This window comes from Homarus americanus, unplaced genomic scaffold (assembly GCF_018991925.1).
Source record: "Homarus americanus isolate GMGI-L3 unplaced genomic scaffold, GMGI_Hamer_2.0 scaffold2539, whole genome shotgun sequence".
Taxonomy (NCBI): domain Eukaryota; kingdom Metazoa; phylum Arthropoda; class Malacostraca; order Decapoda; family Nephropidae; genus Homarus; species Homarus americanus.
Genome location: NW_024725489.1, coordinates 8,631,299 through 8,652,064, shown reverse-complemented (window position 1 = coordinate 8,652,064; position 20,766 = coordinate 8,631,299). Strand labels below are relative to the sequence as shown.

General features: G+C 46.8%; 1 protein-coding gene across 1 annotated transcript in view; it reads right to left on the bottom strand.

The window, feature by feature from the left end:
* Window positions 1–19,746, bottom strand: part of LOC121865132 (putative neural-cadherin 2) — a 49,027-nt gene extending 29,281 nt beyond the window's left edge. Inside the window, exons 1-4 of the mRNA XM_042364457.1 lie at window positions 19,612–19,746; window positions 16,374–16,721; window positions 15,885–16,227; window positions 14,607–14,756 (exon numbers count right to left, since the gene is read on the bottom strand). Of these exons, the coding sequence (XP_042220391.1) occupies window positions 14,607–14,756; window positions 15,885–16,227; window positions 16,374–16,721; window positions 19,612–19,746 (976 nt within the window). The remainder of the gene's footprint in view (window positions 1–14,606; window positions 14,757–15,884; window positions 16,228–16,373; window positions 16,722–19,611) is intronic.
* Window positions 19,747–20,766: the final 1,020 nt, after the last annotated feature.

Sequence of the window (20,766 nt, the reverse complement as noted above, 5' to 3'; positions counted from 1 at the left end):
GTCGACTCACAGAACAGGCGTCTGGCTATACTTTCTTCTGGAAGGCCAAGCCTTCTGCTGAGAGAAACCGCACTTTTTTTTACGGGGATTGGCCCACCTGGGTACAGGTCAACGACCCACATCGGGCCTTGGGGGGGGTGAAAAAAATAAAGAAAAGACAAATTAAAATTAGAAAAGGAAAAGGTTAAATTAATCTACACAGCTAAGATGCCAGAAAACCAGATTTTTAAAGTGAGACAGATTGTATAAGTATGGAAGCACAGAAGAAGGCAGAGCATTCCACAGTTTGGCTCTATGAGGAAAGAAGGATGTACTGTAATACGTTATTCTAGTGTGACCGACATCCACAGAGAAATGGTGGGCACCGCGGGCAAGACGTGTGTTACGAGCCCACGGCATTGCCGGCAGTAAACAGGATGCCAAATCCACCGAACATTGCCTGTTAAAGTACCCGCAAAAGAGAGAGAGTGAAGCAACATTGCGGCTAAGAGAAAAGGAAGAAAGATTGTCAACTAAAGGAGGAGAGTTAATAAGACGAAATGCCTTTGATTCCACCCTATCTAACAGTTGGACAGAAGAAGAGCCACTTCAGATATGAGAGCAGTACTCCAAGTTAGGACGATAGAATCCCTAATATACTTGAAGCAACAGCTCAAGAGTGAAGTAGCTACGGCATTCCCAACTTTCGGGAGGCAGCTTTAGCAATGTTGAGGATGTTTGGCTTCCATGACATATTAGAGGAAATGGTGGGGCCTGGCATATCTGTTTTAGAATTTGGCGGAATGATAGCGTCCTGAAATGTGATTGGTGGGAGATCATCGTGGCTTTACCATCCGCCAATGCATCCTACATAGGCTAACTGAAATGCCTATTGGGATCAATGAGCACCTCATGAACGATCTGGGTCTCACTGAATCACTCACGTCATGTCCTATTCATCAGTGCATACGCCGCCCCAACACTGGATGCAGAGGATGACATCAAGGAGGCCTTTTATGCCGACCTTGACAGACTGCTAACCTCTATCCCCAGAGAAGATAAGGTTGTGCTCCTATGTGACTTCAATGCTTGAGTTGGCAGAGATGCTGACATATGGCAAGGAATCATAGGGAGACATGGTCTAGGCAAGTGTAATCCCAACGGCCTATGCCTATTCAGCAAGTGTACTGCACATAACCTTACTATCACCAATACCTTGCTTAGGCAGGCCTACAAGTTCAAGGGTTCATGGCAGCACCTACGATCCAAACACTGGTATCTCATAGAATACATCATTGTCAGAGAAAGAGATAGCCGAGATCTCCTCTTCACCCGAGCCATGAGTGGCTCAGACCACTGTGGCACTGATTATTATCGGTTCATCACACTCTCATTTCAAGTAGTCCCAAAAGAGCGAAGGCAACTAACTTCCAGAAGAGGTTTTAACACTAAGCGTCTGGGGGATCCAGCGGTAGCACATACTTTCAGAGAGAAGCTTGAACATTTGCTGAAATCAACCTGGCAAAAAACAACCCAAATCCCAGTGCCAGATGGGGTATCCTCGACACTGTCATGACAAAAACCTGCCGGAATATCCTTGGCCGAATCAAAAGAATACACCAGGACAGGTTTGATGAAAACGACGTGGATATCAACGTAATCGTCGACGATAAACGTACTGCCTTAACTAACTAGTAGAACCACCCTCAGTCCTGGCTCAAAGGTGATAGCTTCCGCAAGAAGAAAGCGACGGCACAGTGCAAACTTCGCAATCTAAAGAACGAATGGATGAAAAATAAAAAAAATGTGAAATGCAAAAACTTGCAGATGCGCGAGTTTTTCGACTCCACTAAAACATTTTATGGGCCAGTCACTCATGGTGTAGTTCCACTCCGCTCATCCTTCAACGCTGGAATGAGCACTACCATTCGCTGCTCCTAACGATGTGGATGTCTTGACTACCCAGCAGGTCCCTCATCACCCAGAGCTGACCTACTTCAGAAATCCTTCATCCCTAGATAAGGTAGCTTCTGCCGTCAAACAGATGAAAAATAACAAAGTTTCAAAGCCTGATGGAATCTCAGCCGAGAAGTATAAAGCGGGAGAACCTCTGCTTACCAGCCGTCTCCACTCTCTCATGGAAAATATATGGGAACAGGAGGAAATCCCCCAAGCTCTTAAAGACGCCTGCATCGTCAATAATTATAAGAACGAGGGCGACCGATCAGAGTGTGGCAACTACCGCAGGATCTGGCTGCTGTCCATAGATGACAAGATTATCGCCCGAGTCCTCCTAAACAGACTTCTTCCTGAGGCGGAAAACTTCCTCCTATAATCTTAGTGTTGTTTGAGACCATCAGGTGGCACCACTAACATGATCTTTGCTGCCCGCCAGATAAAGGAAAATTGCGGAGAAAAGCGTCGTGACCTGTACGTGGCCTTCATTGACCTAGCCAAGGCCTTCGAATCAGTCAACAGGGAAGCCCTTTAGCCGTTTTGGCTGCCCACCAAAATTCATCACCATTGTAAGACAACTCCACGATGGGATGAACGGCAGTGTCCTGTACAATGGCACCCAGTCTGTGTTCTTCCCCATCCAAATGGGGGTAAAACAAGAATGTGTACTAGCACAAACTCTCTTTTCCATTTTCTTGGTTGCCTTCCTTAATTGTGCCAGTACCACTTGAACCGGCAAGGTTGACATCCAGTACCGGATGAAAGGTCTTTTCAACATAAAACGACTACAGGAAGGAACAAAGGTGTCGGCAGCTTCCATTAGTCAACTTCAGTATGCAGTCCACTTCATCATCGTCGCTCATGCTAAACGCAACCTACAGGAGATCCTGAACACCTACACAGATGCTTATGCACACTTTAGCCTTAAGGTGAATGTACTTAAGATTCAGATTCTCTTTCAGTCTGCCCCTGGTTCAGCCACACCCCCACCATTCATCCAGCCTAACGGTACTACCCTCTCTAATGTTACCCACTTTTAGTATCTCGGCTCTTACCTGTCCACCACCGTGGACATCGATGAAGAGATTCAACATCCGATCTGATGTGCATCTCAAGTATTTGGCAGACTACATACCAGTGTCTTCAGGTGTAAGGAGCTAAAATTGTCAACTATGTTGCAAGTATATCGAGCAGTGCCCCCCCCCCCCTTTACTATATGGCAGCGGCACATAGGTCACATACAGGAGGCACCTCAAGGCATTTGAAAACTTTCACTGAAGGTTCCAAGTGTTCCCTGAAGAAGGCAGTGATGGGTAGGGAAACACCGGGTAACACTGAAGTCCATTTATTAACGGAGAGGAGAAATACAAGTAGTGAGCAGCGTGCGTATGAAGTGCCATGCACGAGCCACAGAGGCAGACTGAGGCTGCATTGTCATATGGCAGCCTCGGGGCAATGTTGCCACATAACACGTGCATTGTTACCACGTAATTACATACATAGATGCTACTCGGCACAGTAACTTAGATGCATAACCTACATCTCCCTCCCCCCCTCACGCTCATAGTCTTTGTCTTGAGCGGACTTCTTAGTCCTAAGTAGCTCCAAGCGTCGAGGTGCACTGTGGGGCGGATCCTCGTGAGGTGTAAGGGACTCGTCCTCGGTCAGGGGGCCAGCAGCAGGGGGTGGGACTGGCCGGAGGAAGCGGCGGTTCCTCCACTAGACATGGCCGCTCGGCATCCTGACCTTGTAGTCCCGCGACCGGCCGACGCCCATCACTATGCCCACCTTGTCCCAATGTGTCGTCATCGGGTCCTGGACGGGTACAAAGGCACCGATCTCCAGCGGCTGAAGAGGGCGGGCACGGTCGTCATACCGAGCCTTGGCGTCCTGGGCACGTGTAGCGGCGTGGCGGTCGCAGCTCTCGGCTCTGGTCTGCAAAGGCCTTGGCGTGTGCAGGAATGCAAGAGCGGAGAGGGTGACCATGCAGGATCTGGGCAGGGGAGCGTCCTGCGTGGGTGGGAGTATTACGTAACTCCAGGAGTCCTTTGTCAACCGCCTCACAGTCTATGTTGCCTGAAGGGGCCACCTTGAGGATGAGGTGCTTGACTGTCTTGACCGCAGCCTCAGCGTGGCCGTTTGACTGTGGGTAATGGGGTGTTGACACGATGTGGCGAACTCCCCAACGCTCCAGGAATCCTGTGAAGTCCCGGCTGGTGAACTGTGACCCACCGTCCGTTCACAGACATACGGGGACGCCCAGGTCACGAAAGAGGTGCCGGAAGTGGCGAATGGTGGCTGCGGACGTCGTGTCCGAGCCACAGATTACCACCACAGGCCAGCCAGAGAGTCGGTCGGCAACAACTAGGAAATGTTTCCCAGCTCTGCTGAAGAAATCAGCCGACACGGACTCGAAGGTCCTGGTGGGTTCGTTGTCGCACAAGAGGGGCTCCTGCTGTTGACTGGGCTGCATGATCTGGCACGGCTCACAGGCACGGACCGTATTGACGATATTCGCGTCAATGCCGGGCCAGTACACAGCCTGCCTTGCGCAGCGCTTGGTGGCCTCTGCACCACGATGGCTGTCGTGTAAGCTGGCCAGAACGCGACGACGGAGAGTTGCAGGGACGACCACACAGGCACCATATAGGACGAGGCCCCCATCTGCGCAGATGTCCTCACGCATCTTCCAATACGGGCGTAGGGCGTTGTGGAGGTCAAAACGGTTGCGAGGGAACCCAGTCCTCACACTCTCCAAGATGTGAGTGTAGGAGGGATCGTCGCGTGCCGCGGTCTGTAGTTCCTCAAGGGCCAGATCGCTGTCGGGTGGCGACACTGTGGCCTGGGTGCTGGCGAGGTACTGTACGGCCTGCAAAGTGACGATGTTGCTGATGGAGAAACCGGCCTCGGTGCTGAGCATCTCGTCTTCAGGTGTCGGGCAGCTGACTAGGGAGCGGGAGAGGGTATCCGGGATGCACAACTCCTTACCTGCTCGCCAAGCCGTGGTGAAGACGAAGGCCAAAATCTTCTCCTTCAGGCGCTGGAGGCGGGGATTCTCGATGGCGTCCAGCGAATAGTGGTTAAGAATGGGGACCAAAGGCCTGTGGTCTGTGATGAGGTCGAAGTGCTGTAGGCCAATCAGGTAAAACTTGCACTTCGATAAGGCCCATACCACTACCAGCAGCTCCAGCTCGATGGTAGCGTAGCGAGACTCAGCATCGGTGAGGAAGCAAGAGCCACACTGTACGAGCCGGTACTTTCCTCCACCGTGATCCTGGAGAAGGGCATAACCAACCCTGTACAGGCGCGAGGCGTCTGTCCGGAGGACGGTGGGGAGCGCTGGTTCGAAAGTAGCGAGGATAGGTGGACTTGACAGAGCCTCCTTTACCTTATGAAAGGCGAGGTCGTGGTCAGGGGTCCGCGTGAAAGTCCTCTTGGGGCTCATCAGGGGGCGGAGAGGCCCAGCAGCGGTGGAGACGTCAGGAGAAAATTCTGCCAGGTGGTTCACCAGGCCTATGAAAGACCTGAGATCCATAAGGTTGGCAGGTTTGGCAAAGTCCGCTATGGCGCGAACTTTCTCCGGGTCCGCAGCAATGCCATCCCTTGAGAGTCGGTAGCTGCAGAAAGACACTGCAGGTGAGGCCAAGACGAACTTTTCGGCATTCAGAGAGATGCCGTGCGTCCTACACCTGGTCAGTACCTCGTCGATGCGGCGAAGATGCGACAGGTAGTCCTCATTGTAGAGGAGGAGGTCATCCACTACCTTCACGCAGTTGGTCACGCCTTGAAGTGCCATGTCACCACGGAGACAGAAGGCGTCCCCCATAGCAGCGAATCCCATAGAGCCACGGCAGTAGCGGAAGCGTCTGTAAGGCCTGATGAAAGTGGTCAGTGGCTGATCCTCCTTCAGTGGGATCTGCCAGTAACCACAGAGGGCGTCCATTGTCGAAAAGTGCCGTACCTTCGGGTCCACACTCCGTATAGCTGCAAAAGGTGTGGGTGAAGGGTGGGCGGGACGGGACACCTGGCTGTTAAGCTTAGACAAGTCGGTAGTAATTCGCACTCCACCGTTAGTCTTAGCCACAGCGACTAGAGGGTGGCACCAAGGGGACGGGTCGTCACCAACGGGTACGATGACACCCTGGGCCACCATGGAATCCAGTTCCTTCTTGACTGAATCCCTGAAGGCGAGAGGGATCAACCGGGGAGTGTGTATGGCAAACGACTGCGCATTTTCCCGCAGGTGTATTATCATAGGCGGACCCGCCATAGCCTTCAGTGGCGCGGTCCGTAGGGCCTCCTTCGTCACCAGCACTTCTGATTACTCCTTCAGGAAGTAGGCCCTTGTGGCTGAAGAAGAGCAAGCAGCCGTGTCTTGTTTGGAGGCGGGGCGGGAGTGGACGCGGGTTCTGGGCAGTTCTGTGTGGCAGTGCACCCTGCTGGCAGTGTACCGAGCAGCTGAGATCTGCTCGGAGAAGTCTCTGGGCACCACGCCAAACTCCTTGCAGTGCTCCCACGACAACAAGGGTGTAGTGAGAGTAGGCTGCACGTCTATCCATCCGTGACACGACGTGTCGCCGTAGGTGATCTCCGCTTGAAAGGAGCCCACAGCGTCCAGCATCTGGGAACTGTCCGCATTGTAGTACAGCAGCTGCGGGGGTGGTCCCAGGTCGCATTTGGTGAGGCCCAGTTTCTGGAGGTGCTTCAGGCCTATCACCGTAGCATCAGCGCCAGTGTCCGGTATCACCTCGATGTGATCCGACACATCACTGTGTGTGACGGCGACGCAGATGGTAGGGGAAGGGGTAGCCCTGGGGCGTGTGGTCGATTCCACCCTCCTGATGTGACTCAGCTGCTGCTTGGGGCTGCATGGGCCATCTGAAGGGGGCTGCGTGCGAACCACCCCGAGGGAAATGCGCTACTTTCCTCCTCGTCTCGGGCTTTTGGGCTTGGGTTGGCAGCAGCACTTGTCGTAGTGTCCATAGCGACCACACTCCTCGTGTCTGTGTTCGACCAGTGGCCCTTACGGTCAGATCCACGACACAGTGCGTTGGAGGCCGGGCATGTCTTGGGGCCATGCTGCTTTCCACAGCTGCCACAGGAAGCACTAGGCGGAGGCGTGGAAGAACGTGCGGCAGCCTTCACGTTGTTGGCCGCATTCTTACCCTTCTTGTACTGTGAAATAGCTCTCACAGCAGGTGGGGCCCGTAAGGCAGAGGTGGCGGACTTGGTGGCCTCGTATGACCGACATTCAGTCACTACTACCTGGAGTGTGGAGGAAGCGTCTAGGGGGATGAGTCGCTGCACCAACTCTTCTTGCCTGACACCTGTCAAGATCCCGTGCTTGATCCAGACTTCCTCACATTCCTGGCTGTGCGCCTTGCAGACGTCGATCTCCTCCGACAAACTCTTTAAACATACATAAAAGTCGTCAAAGGATTCATTCTCCGCCTGCTTGCAGCTGGTGAAGGCGCGGCGACTCAAAGCCTCGTTATTCCGACCTTTAACATGCTCCTGTAAAAGGTCGAGCACATCCGTCACTGAAGATGTAGAATCGGGAGGCACTTGCAACGTGTGGTCCAAAACTCTCTGGGTCTCCAGCGACAAACACATCCGCAGTTGGATGAGCTGTTTGTTTGGAGGCATGATATTAAGGTCCTCCATCGTGGAGTAATCTGTCCAGAGCCGCCTCCACTCACGAAAAAGCTGAAACATGACGTCTGGTGAGAGGGCGGGTGGGGGTTGAACAGATGCCTTGGGAGCTGTTGGAGTAGCAAGAGTACCTGGAGGACACTGTTGCGGGGGAGGAGGGAGGGTACTGGCGCCTTGTTGCGCGAAACCTGCAAGTGAGGGAGGGTGGGTTAGCGCCAGGGTCGCCAATATTGCATCAAAGTGCGCCTTTTCCTCCTCTCTGCGTATCTCCTCCCTCTGAAATTCCTCCTCTCTTCATATCTTCTCCCTCTGAAATTCCATCCCTCTGCGTCTCACGTCCCTGTCGTCCATCCACCTCAGAATTGTGGCAATGTCCGTCACTGGAGGTAGAGGATGAGAGGCAGTGGGCGCAGAAGCTCCATCTGCGCCCGGTAGAGGGGAAGGTGGGGAGTCGTGTCTCCCATCTTGACGTGGTCCCTTCTTACCGCCCATCTTAGTATGCTTGAACTGCGCTGTTTAGTATATAAAGTGGCGCCTCATCAGCTCGAACCACATATATATGAAGTGAACAGCACAGAAATATTGCATAGGGTCCACTGTTCTGTCCGTGAGTGCGTGCGTGCGTGTGTGTGTGTGTCTGAGAGCAAATCGTAGTGGCCTTAATGCGGGTGGCTAGAGCCGCCGCGGAGGTAAGAACGTTAGTGTCTCCCCGGATGTCACACGAGAAGGGTGTACGCCTGCGTGCTCCGTGGGTACCACAAAAAAACAGGCAAATGCTCAACTCTCAGCTCTAGACACACTAATACGGTGACACTAACACTGCCGCTCTCACTAAAACGCACCGTGACGGCGCAACACTGCACGTCGTGGCGAAACACAACGCAACACAACACAACACACTAGAGTCGACAAGCACATCACCAGCAGACGTAACTGTCGGCATTTCACAACACTCGTAAGTCCACAAATCCTACTCACTGGGCCATGAAGGTTCCAAATGTTCCCTGAAGAAGGCAGTGATGGGTAGGGAAACACCGGGTAACACTGAAGTCCATTTATTAACGGAGAGGAGAAATACAAGTAGTGAGCAGCGTGCGTATGAAGTGCCATGCACGACCCACGGAGTCAGACTGAGGCTGCATTACCATATGGCTGCCTCGGGGCAATGTTGCCACATAACACGTGCATTGTTGCCACGTAATTACATACATAGATGCTACTCGGCACAGTAGCTTAGATACATAACCTACATTCACCAAGGTAGTCCTCCGAGTTTGCTGAGAAAACAAGAAACAAATGCCAGTATTCTCGCAGACACCAATTGTAGGAGCATCAAGGCTACCATTATCCATGAACAACTATGTTGGACTGCCTATGTTACCTGCATGGACGGCAGTAGACTGCCAAAGCAGCTACTTTATAGTCACCTAACGAAAAGTAAACATAACGCTGGCGGGCAAATGAAAAGGTATGAAGACAGTCTTAAGGAAACCCTGAACAGGTGCCAAATCTACCCTCTCACCTGGGAGACAATCATTCCACACCGTGATGCTTGGAGGAACACCAAACGAGAAGGTATCAATACTTTAAAGTTAGCTCGACTGCATACCGAGGTAGACAAATGCTAACGCTGGAAATACGCTGCCACCTCCCTTTCCGCACTAGATGTAGCCCTCCACATGAGTAAGATCTGCAGACGATTCTGCCGGTCCCGTATCGGCCTCTCGAGTCACGTCAGAGCTCACCAACGACGGTGACATCCTCATTAACTCATATCATTGTATCATGGCCGGATGATCGTTGTACTCGTTTCTGAGTGACAGCAAAGCAGTAGTAGTAGTAGTAGTAGTAGTGTGTGTGTGTGTGTGTGTGTGTGTTTCACACAGAACAGTGCAATACATCTAGTGTGGCAGCTTTATGTTAGTTTTAAGGTGCAGGCACTGCTTGCGCCCTCTCTCTTTCAGATACTGCCGCTAGCTAGCCATCGTGGTGAACAGGGAAGAAACATTACATTAGACTTCCGCTACAGGTACATAGCCTCTTCACAATCAACACTCCTGCTGTGCCTCTTTGTAGCAACACACGGTAACTGGGAGCCTCAATGTCCAAGACTAGCCCAGCAGGGGATCTACTAGGTGCATGAGTGTGCCAAGAGGGACGGTGTGTAGGTCCACCGTCATGTGGACATGCCCTGGTGCCTACCAATCACTAACCAACTACCTTGCTGATTTATCTTCGTAGGTATAAGGCTATGGGAGTAAAAATCTAACAAAATATCTGTGTTGGTTTCTGGCATCAGTCAGACATGCTTACAGAGTACCAGTAATGAACCCAGCAGTAGAGTAGGCAGATGAGGTCACTAACACAAGAACCCATCGACTACAGTGCACTGGCGGATGTAAGATGGACAGGTTACTAAGGTGAAACCCAACAAACTGGGCCATCAGCAATCCATTGCAACTCTCCATCTCTCCAGATGTTGCAGCTACCTGCACCCCTGGATCAGGAATAGGGAGTGCCAAGATGTATGGTTCACAACATAAATCTACTCATGTGCAGCCATCATCCAGCTCCTTATACTTTTCTTCATCAAAACCCCTAAACCCTCAAAAATTTTATGGTCATAGACGCTTGGTGATAGAAACAGGCAGATATAACTATTAGTATTAGAAGTTTCTACAAGTAGTGACAACTCGGCACTTGGGCAGCATAGATAAGATAGTCGTTTGTGTACTGGTATTTATGTAGCAGTGCAATCCGGTCGTGTCTGTGAGACTTCGCAGCCTTCTTGACGGGTCACGAGGGGATGGGGCTAGAAACAGGGCCCTAAACATAGCCTGCCTAAAAACAAAAACTGACTCGGGAACCCTACCCAGTAAGGTCATCCTGGAACGGTTGGAAACACAATCATAATCACAGATCAAAGGAAAACAGACTATACAACCTCTTATAGTTACTGCATGGAATGTCGGGACTCTTCTGGATACTGGCACAAAGGAGCTTCCCTTAAGAAGAACCGCTCTTGTGGCCAAAAAAAAATGTCAAGGTATAACATCAATATAGCAGCCATTAGTGAGTCCCGGCTCCTAGAAAAGGGTCGACTTACGTCACGGTCCCGCTATACCTTCTTTCTGGAACGGTAAATCTGCTGCGGAGAGAAACCACATTTATTAAATTGGCTTTACTCTTCGCCATACATCCTACATAGGCGAACTGAAATGTTTGTTGGGGTCAACGAACGCCTCATGATGCTCCGAGTCCCACTGAATTACTCACGTAATGACTTCTTCATCAGTGCATACACCTCATCATTGGATGCAAAGAAGGTAAAAAAATGCCAACCTTCACAGACTGTTAACCTCTATCCCCAGAAAAGATAAGCTTGTGTTCTGAGGTGACTTCAAAGCCAGAGTTGGCAGAGATGATGCTAACAAATATCACCAACAAGCAACAATTTTTTAGGCAGACCGGCAAATTCATGGGCAACACCCACGATCTAAACATTGGCACTCTCATTAATTACATCATTGTTATATAAAGAGATCGCCGATATGTCCTCATCACCCCGAACCACACATGATTCAGACAGATGAGAGACAGATCATCGACTCGTCAAAGCCAAACTCTTCCTTCACGTCGCCTTAAAACGGCGAAAGCAACAAGCCATCAGAAGTAGTTTTAACACCAAGCACCTAGAGGAGTAGCTTGAGGAAGGGCTGATAAACAACCCAACAACAGACAACCCAAATCCGAGTGGCGAATGGGTTATCCTCGATGTTGTCATCACAAAAACATGCAGAGACTTTAGGCCAGATCGAAAGAATACACCAAGATTGCTTTGATGAAAATGACCCGGAAATTAGCGTACTCAACAATGGTAAATGTGCTGCCTTAACTGACTGGCAGACCAGCCTTCAGTCTCGTACCAAAGCTGATACCTTCCACGAGAAGAAAGGGGTAGGCCAGTGGAAGAAAAGTATTTTAAATGAAAAAAATTGTATATCAACAGAATATGCACGAATTTTTAAATTCCACTAAAACAGTGTATGGCCCAGTTACCCATGTCGCGGCCCCCTTTGCTCATCTGATGGTAAACCTCTATTCAAAGGAGAAGAAGGCATCCATCAGTGCTGGAAAGATCATTACCATTCGCTGCTAAACCGAAACAAAGATGTGGATGTCCTGACTACCCAGTAGGTCCCTTAGCACCCAGAGCTAGCCCACATCAGCTATCCTCCATCCCAGGATGAGGTAGCTACTGCCATCAAAGATATGAAAAATGACGAAGCCACAGAGTCTGATGGAATCCCAGACGAGGTGTATAAAGCAGGAGGATCTCGGTTTAGTAACCGGCTCCATTATATCTTGGAGAATATAATATATGAAAGATGGAGACAATTCCCAAGATTTTATGACATCTCCATCGTTAATATTTATAATAACAAGGGAGATCGATCAGTCTGTGGCAATTGCCCTGGAATCTCGCTGCTGTCCGTAGCTGAAAAAATTATCGCCAGAGTCCTACTAAACACACTTCTTCTGGAAGCAGAAGACTCCCTCCCATAATCTCAATGTGGATGTAGACCATAACGTGGCACCACTGACCTGAACTTTGCCGCCCACTAGATACAGGAAAAGTGCAGAGAACAGCGTCGTGACTTGTACATGGCCTCCATCATCCTTATTAAGGCCTTCGACTCGGTCAACAGGGAAGCCCTCTGGCGGACCCCCAATCGTTTTGGTTGCCCACCAAAATTCATATCTATTGCGAGGCAAATCCCAACCAAAACTAATGGTTGCCCCTCGTGTAAAGAGGATGACCGGCGTGAATTTGTTTGAGGTGTAGAAGCTGTCACCAACAAAACAACCACACCCTAAGTTAACGACCTGCATTACCCAGTGTCAAGGAATAGTCCAAGAAGACCGGACAACTCGCCAACTACACTGGCTAACTATTACCCCGGAACACGATCTGCAAATCGATTAACATCCAGGTTTCCATTTACTGCTGAGTAGACATAAGCAAATGGCATAAAGAAACTTGCCCATAGTTTCACCCTGCCCGGGGATCGAACCCGGGTCCGTTCGTTTGCGAGGCGAGCATGCTGACCATTATACCAGAGGTGAGGCAAATCCACGATGGTATTAACAGCAGTTCTTCCCTATCCAAATGGAGCTATATAAAACGAGGATGTGGACTGGCACCAACTCTCTTTTCCATTTTCTTGGCTGCCTTCCTTACTCGTGCCAGTGCCAATTTAGCCGGTGGAGTGAACATTCGGTACCGGATGAAGGGACTTTTCAACGTAAGACAAATCCAGGCAGGAACAAAGGTGTCGGCCGTTTCCATCACTGAACTTCAGTATGCAGACGGCCTCACCTTCGTCGCTCACACTGAAAGCGACCTACAGGAGATCCTGAACACCTATGCAGATGCCTATGCAAACTTCAGCCTTGAAGTGAATGTACAGTTGGTTCCACTCCTGATTTTACCACTTAGCATTGGCAATCCTCTCTATTCCCGGGGATCTGAACCCCGAACTCAGAAGTAAGAATTCGAAGCATTCACTAGTGAGTGGGAGGGAGGGCGGAGGGGTGTGTTGGGATAGTTTCCTTTCTTTCTGGAGGAGACTGGGTACGAGCACAGAGTTTAGTACGGATAATGTATATCAGGTGGAAGATAGTACAATGCAGGATAACCTTTTGACAAAACTGACGGTGTTTCCTCTGCTAAAAGTAATCGTCTAGATGAAAATACTGAAGTTACGATAGAAAGAGAGGGCGATGAATTCATGCTCTAAGTAAGGTGTTCCTTTGCAAAAAGGGGCATTTATGACGAAATGGGATATGGATATGTTTGAACCTATATCTTGTAGAAGCAGTGAAGTTTTGCTCAACCTCTTGACTACGAGATGAAAATTCCTGGCGGTAGCCAGAATAAAAGGGATAAAAACACATCGAAGTGAAAGGATTCATTATAAATCAAAAGAATCAGGACGTGGGCAGCACATATTTATTGAAACAAAAACTTGATGTGAACAAAAATAGTTCAGTTGGTAGCTGTCCTGTATATAATCAGCAAACCACATAGTTCAGTTGTTCCAAAAAGTGTGGTTAAAGGGTAAAAAAAGATTATAATTATTATTATTATTATTATTATTATTATTATTATTATTATTATTATTATTATTATTATTATTATTATTATTATTATTAAATGTGGTGTTTTAAGGTGTTATATAATATAGTCAGTAGTACACTAGACGTGGCAGCACTCGTGAGCAGAGGTGCTGGTAGAACCCACGACTCAGCACAGTCACCCCCTCCTGCCCCACAACCCAACCTCTACAGTATTCTGGGTTTCTTGTGGTCAAGTCATTTCAGACAATTTACAGGAGAATAATTGTATGTCCTCTCATTTCCAGGAGGCAATTATGATGAGAATACAAATATTCTGGCTACAGCCAGACGATTTGTTCAGCCAGGGAAGTTCCATCTCGGAGTCAAGCGGTGAACCAAAACCTCACTGTTCTACAAGATATAGATTGTAACATATCCATACTCCATTTGGTCATAAATGCCCCCATTACAAAGGAACACCTTACTTAGAACATGAATTTAGCCCTCTCTCATCCTATAGTAACTTTAGTATTATCATCTGACTAGCACAAGACGATTACACTCAACTTAGAAACCCAGTCGGTATTGTCAAATCGTTATTCTGCATCTTCCCAACTGAGATACTGTACACTTTTCCTCCTCGCGCCCAGTACCTCGTCTACCCCCCACAGAAAGACAAATACCCAAATACACCCCTCCCCTATCACTCCCGCTCAGTGGGCGAATACCTCGAATTCAGAGTTCAGTGTTTGGGATTCAGACCCAAGGAAGAGAGAGGATTGGCAATGCTAATTCGTAAAGTCAGGAGTGGAGCCAACTGTACGAAAGGCTCAGGTTCTCTATCCGCCTGACCCTGGTTCAGCCGCACTTCTACCATCTATCCATGTTAACGGTATTACCCTGTCTAATGTTATCCACTTTGAGAATCTTGGCTCCCACCTGTCCACCGCCGCGAACATCGATAAAGAGATACATCATTGAATCAGATGTGTATTTCAAACCTTTGGTAGACTCCGTACCTGTTTTCAGCTGTAGGGAGCAGAAATTATCTACAAAGTTGGAAAGGATCACAAACAGGAGGCACCTCAAGGCACATGAAAACTTTCACCAACGTAGTCTACGTCCCATCCTCCAAGTTCGCTGAGAAGACAAGAGAACAAATGCCAGTATTCTCGCTGACACCAACTGTAAAACCATCGAGGCTACCATTATGCATGGACAACTACGGTGGAATGGCCATGTTACCAGCATGGACGACAGTAGACTGCCAAAGCACCTATTTTACAGTCACATCAGTTACCGAACCAATGGCAAAAAAAACGCCGGCGGGCAACGGAAAAGGTATAGGGATAGTCTCAAGACAAACCTGAAAAAGTGCCAAATCGACCCCCTCACCTGGGAGATGATTACTCCTCACCGTAACGCTTGGAGGAGCACTACACGAGAAGGTGTCAATATTTTAGAGTTTGTCCGACTGCATACCGAAGCAGACAAGCGCCAGCGCCGGAAAGACGCTGGCACCGCCTCTCACGCACTAGATATAGCCCTCCACACATGCAACGTCTGTGGACGGCCTGCCGATCCCGTATCGGTTTCTCGAGTCACTTCACCAACGAATGTGACATCTTCAATAACTCATTTCATTGTATCATAGCTGGATGAACGTTATGCTCGATTCCAAGTGACAGCAAAGAAGTAGTAGTGTGTGTGTGTGTGTGTGTGTGTGTGTGTGTGTGTGTGTGTGTGTGTGTGTGTGTAAATAATCATAGTTCTAACCATAAATAAATAGCATCGATATTTTTTTTATTATCACTGCAATCAGAATTCAGAATTCAGAAACCCTGATACTTCCAGCTCTTTCATGGTCAAATTATATTTTGCTTTCTGTATCTTAAGATTACATAAACTCTATACATTGACATGAAAAACATTAAAATTCACTCCTATTAAACTTATTTTTCTCAAGTACAATCTATATATTCTGACGTAACTCTAGCTGAAACTAGTAACGATCCTTACAAGTTGTTTTCTATTGTTTTGTGTTTTCCTGAAGTAGGTAATATTTTTCTGACCGAACACAACATGTCAATACTCTTTTATTATGAAAAGCCATTAAATTACTTGTATCCCAACATTGACAGTGAGATTATTTAACTTCACTAGAGATCACCACTTACTGGTATGCAGGTCATCATGGACTGTCAACAAGCTACGGTTCACAAATTCTGGGATGCCTCCCACAATTGTTCCATACTTCGTATCAACTGTGAGAGGTCTGGGGGGGTTGTCAACTACAGCCTTCATCTCTCCATGGACAGTGGTCGTGAGGAGAGACGTTAGCGTCTCATTTTGTCTCCATCCATTGCCATCGTCCACTGATATAACTAGGTTATGTCCATGGCGTCCTACTCGTATAGTGTGCCAAGAACCATCACCCAATGGGAAGCTTTCTAAACACACCTCCTGTAGTACCCACTCTACTCCACCAGACACTGAAGCACATGCTATACCACCTCTCAACTGTCAAAAGCACAAGGAAAAAATTAAATTTGGTAATACCATAAATTTAGTTTAGTGTATGTGAACGAGGTAAATAAGTTTATACACGAACATGTAACACTCATAGACTAGAGTAACAGAATCAACAGAATAACAAAATGACTTACACGTATTCTTAAGGCATTTGATTGTTGAATGGCAGTCAGCTGCAACAGAAGACCATCAGTACGACCTCGTGTTCTTATTCGAAATTGCAGTGATACATCAAATGGATCTGGTGTGAAGTGTAGTGCTATCTTTACGTATGAGGCTTGGCCAAATGTAACTGGTACAGTCGGTGTGGTACACCTTGGCCCTGTCCATCCTGCCTTACAGTCACATTTCGGGTCACGAACACCATTAACGCAATGTCCACGTAGACTACAGGAAGCCAATCTATTTTGACAGGCCATCTCTTGGGGTCTACAGCCTTTTACACTCCCATTGCTGTATGCTGGCTCACCCAAGTCAACTAGCTGAGAAACGTAATAACAGTTAAGTATGAAGATAACAAGTTATGTATCGCTTTAATATGATTTCACATGTGTTCTGAAAAAAATCCATGCAAATTAGAATAAAGCTCACAAATGTAAATTTTGTCTCCAGTCATAGAAAACTTTAAGGGAAATGTATGATTCTGATGAATAAACAGACTGTCCTTGAGATTGACCCTTAAATAACGTTTAATAATACATAAGCCATTCAAGATACACAAACACACTTTTATTACAGCATTACCTGTCCATTAATTGTGAGGTGGGATACACAACCTTCTAAGGAGCGGTGCACAAGAGTGGATGACCATCCAAACTCTTTAGACAGAGGGTATGGGTGGGCGAGGCCACCAAGCTGGAGGGGCACTCTACCTCCCCAACTCTCTTTCACATCAGGGTCTATCCAAGTGGCTCTTGCAATGCAATGGGAGTCATTGGTTCTGTCGTCATCCCAGCCAGCTCCGCAAAGGTCCACCATTAATGTTACACCCTGTTAGGTATGTTCATAAATGAATAAAAAATAAAACTATGAGGGAACGATTTATGGAAAAATAAAAATAAACATTATAGTTAAATATTAACATATGATCAGATATTTCCTCTTTTTCTGCCGATGTGTCTGAACAGTTAACTTAGAACAGGAAGATTTAAAAAAAAAGATATATCTTCATTAAAATATATCTTATTTCATGTAATTATTTGGAAAGTATAAGATTTCTTAGTTGAAGATATCATTATTTGCAGCAGCAAAGGCACTGTTTTTACTTCTTAAGCAAGGACTTATTAGACATTGCCTATATTTGATTTAACTAATGTATTAAGCAGTCATACAAACAGTAGTTCCCACTGACTGATACAAATGTTTTTTGTGAGACTATGGCATTAACCCCTTCAGTAACAAGCCCTCGATAATATCACATTGTAATGTCGTGTCCATATTCTGGTATTAATATTGTTTTAATTGGAAAACCGGGTACTCTAACATGTTATGATAATTAAATACAATACATTTATTATTTCGAACTTATATAACAAAATCATATCAATGTTAAAAGAGGTTATATTTTTACGTAATTTTTGTCTTAAACATGTCTCAGTAACCATACATGCGATTTACATAGATTCCACAAGGATTTCTCCATTACATTTACTGCATAGTGTAATGTTTGATTGTCAGACCAAAGCTTACAGCCCAGAATTAGGTCACATATAACAGCAAGTACACTACAGACCTCGTGGTACCACCACATTCCGGGTTGACACGCCTCAGGTCGACCCTAGGGACTTGACCTCGCCCGCTAATGACGTGAGTTAGCCGGGTGACCTACAACCTCACCTAACCAAGACACCTGGGCAGGACCACTCCTGCACACAGCTATCCAGATCAAACCAGTTTAGTGATAATTGGTTAGAGGTCAAAAGCCGGTTGGGCCGACCCCATATAATGGCCCTACAGTCCCGTCCACCATCATTCTGGTTCTGATTATCATTCTGGCATTATCATTCTGGTTCTGATTATCATTCTGGCATTATCATTCTGATTCTGGTTGCCATTCGAACGTTCGAACATTACTCGGGAGATTCTCAGAGCCACGCTTGTCCTCTCCCCAGGTCGGGAGGGGGACTTCCCGACCAGACCCCAGCTAAGCAAAAGCCTCCCATAGGAGGCAGCCCAGCCAAGCATCCACTGGGCCTACGTCAGGGTACACGTGAGTCTTGTCAGAACGAGTCCTAGGGTGAGTTACCTACTGTGGGAAATGTATTCATTCAGGAGTGTCCGAGAGTCAGTGTCGAGTAACGTAAAACATATTGTGTTAGTACCCCGATATAATAGTGATATTAATGTGTCCATGTCATTGAATGAATTAATAAATTGTTGTATCGAAGAGGTGTTTAACAAGTTGTCCCTTTAAGAAGTGATATATGTGTATTGACATACTAGATAAGATAAGCGTATTGACGCTGAGTAAATAACATCCCGGCCACGCTACCAAGTTTCCTATCTTTACATCCACCTCTCTGTCGCATTATAATAGGCTTTAGAGATAAGAAGCTGAAAAGTGTACCTGAACAATAAAATTATTCCATAATGGTTGACTTTGGTGTCATTTTCGGTCCGTTGAATACATTTTATGAAACGTTTCTTACTTCTCTGTAATTTTCAAAATGCAAATTGCAGACTGAATCATTCCAATGAGGATAATTTCTGTGTCACTAATGTCACGGCGATATATAGAATATGTATTAAGAGGTTTTTTAACCATTAATAAAGAAATGAAATGAGCAAGCCAACCTAACCTTATCTATAAAAATACCCTAAGATTGTTAGGTTAGGTTAGCTTAGGTAAATGTCATCTTTCTTGACTGATTTTTGCTGCCCATCGTATTCAAATTAAACATAAGAACATAAAAATGGAGGAAACTGCAGCAGGCCTATACTTGGCAGTCCCGTTTACACCCAACCTCTATCGCTCATATATCCGTCCAACCTATGTTTGAAGCTATCCAGCGTATTCAAGTTAATGATGATGTTGTTTTGAGTTAATGATGAGTAAGTAAAAATTCGTGTTTTCTAATGTCTCAAACCACCTGTTTTTGCATTAATACATCGTGTTTAGTAGTTCTGTAGGGACACACACACACATTGAAGGTTAAGCCATTTTTTGGTACATAAGGAGGTAGTGGGGCCGGCATTATACTCAACCGCCATTACTTCCTTAAATGTAATGCTAAGGTAACCTTTCATAAGTACAGGAGATGAGTGCTGTATTCACTCGGCTACCGTACCCCAAAAACAAAAATGCAGTAAATGTCTTGTAAAAAGTCCGAACTGGAAAAGAATAACATAACGCCATTAAAGTGAACAAATTACCTGCGGATTGAGATGCAGGTGTAGGGTGTGCCAAGTTCCGGTGCTCAGTGTGGTATTCACCTGTAGCTTCATTGGTCCTCTTGCACCTTCCAGCATCACCTGTGGCTGCCCACCCACCAACTGGAGTGCTATCATAGGTGTGGGTGGGTAGTGTGGATGGTTCGAGGTGGAAGATAAGGGTCCGGAGTAGAGGATCATTGCATGTGTGTTGCGAGTCAGAATACGTAAGGAGAGAGTAGTGGAGAGACATGAAGGTAGGGGTTGTATCCATGCCCAGCCATACCCTGAGAAGGTTCGAGCGAGTATTTTACACTGAGGACCCCACGAACCTCCTGGACACACGCATCTATGGGAGATAATTATTTGAAATTAATAATCATATTAATAATATTGATAAATTTGACATCCCATTTCAGTAGTACTGCCTGACACATCACAAGTCTGTAGAGATGCGAAAAGCTGGTAAAGGATCACAAGGATCTTCTTCTTGAATCCCTTTTACCCCAAAGTCGATAGGGTTTTATTCACTTCAATATCAAGAACGAGAAAACTCCCAGACTTTGAGCTCAGTGGTATATTTTTTATTCTATAATCAAAACGTAATCCACGCTGGGTTCACTTCCTCGGCACAAACAATAATCTAATGCGGTGGATCTTTTGGGGCCTTTTGATAGGTCCAGCACCCCGATGTAGAATTTAATGTCTTTCCTCGTTTCCTGAAAAAGGTCTGCAAAGGTAAAAAAAATCCTGTGTAATTTTTATTGGCAGTCAAAGATATTAATTACTTAATAGTGTACAGTACAAGACTCGATATGTCCAATTTCGAGAAAAATCCCATCTTTTGGGGGAACTTCTTTGCATCGAAAATATACTATACACGATTCCCACTCGATCCTGTGACATATAGGCATCAAATTATGTGATTTTGTTGATTTGCTTATCAACTCTACCCTAGCTCCACCTACCATATGTAATGTATGGATTACCTCAGTTCCATATTCAACTCCACTCATTCCCGGTGAGAAGTACCAAGCCCACCCATCGTCAGACGACTGAACACTATAAAAGTATAGTTTACATGGAACCATACCCTTATTTTGAGATATAAACTTAAGTACAAAAAACGCACTGTGTGTGTGTGTGTGTGTGTGTGTG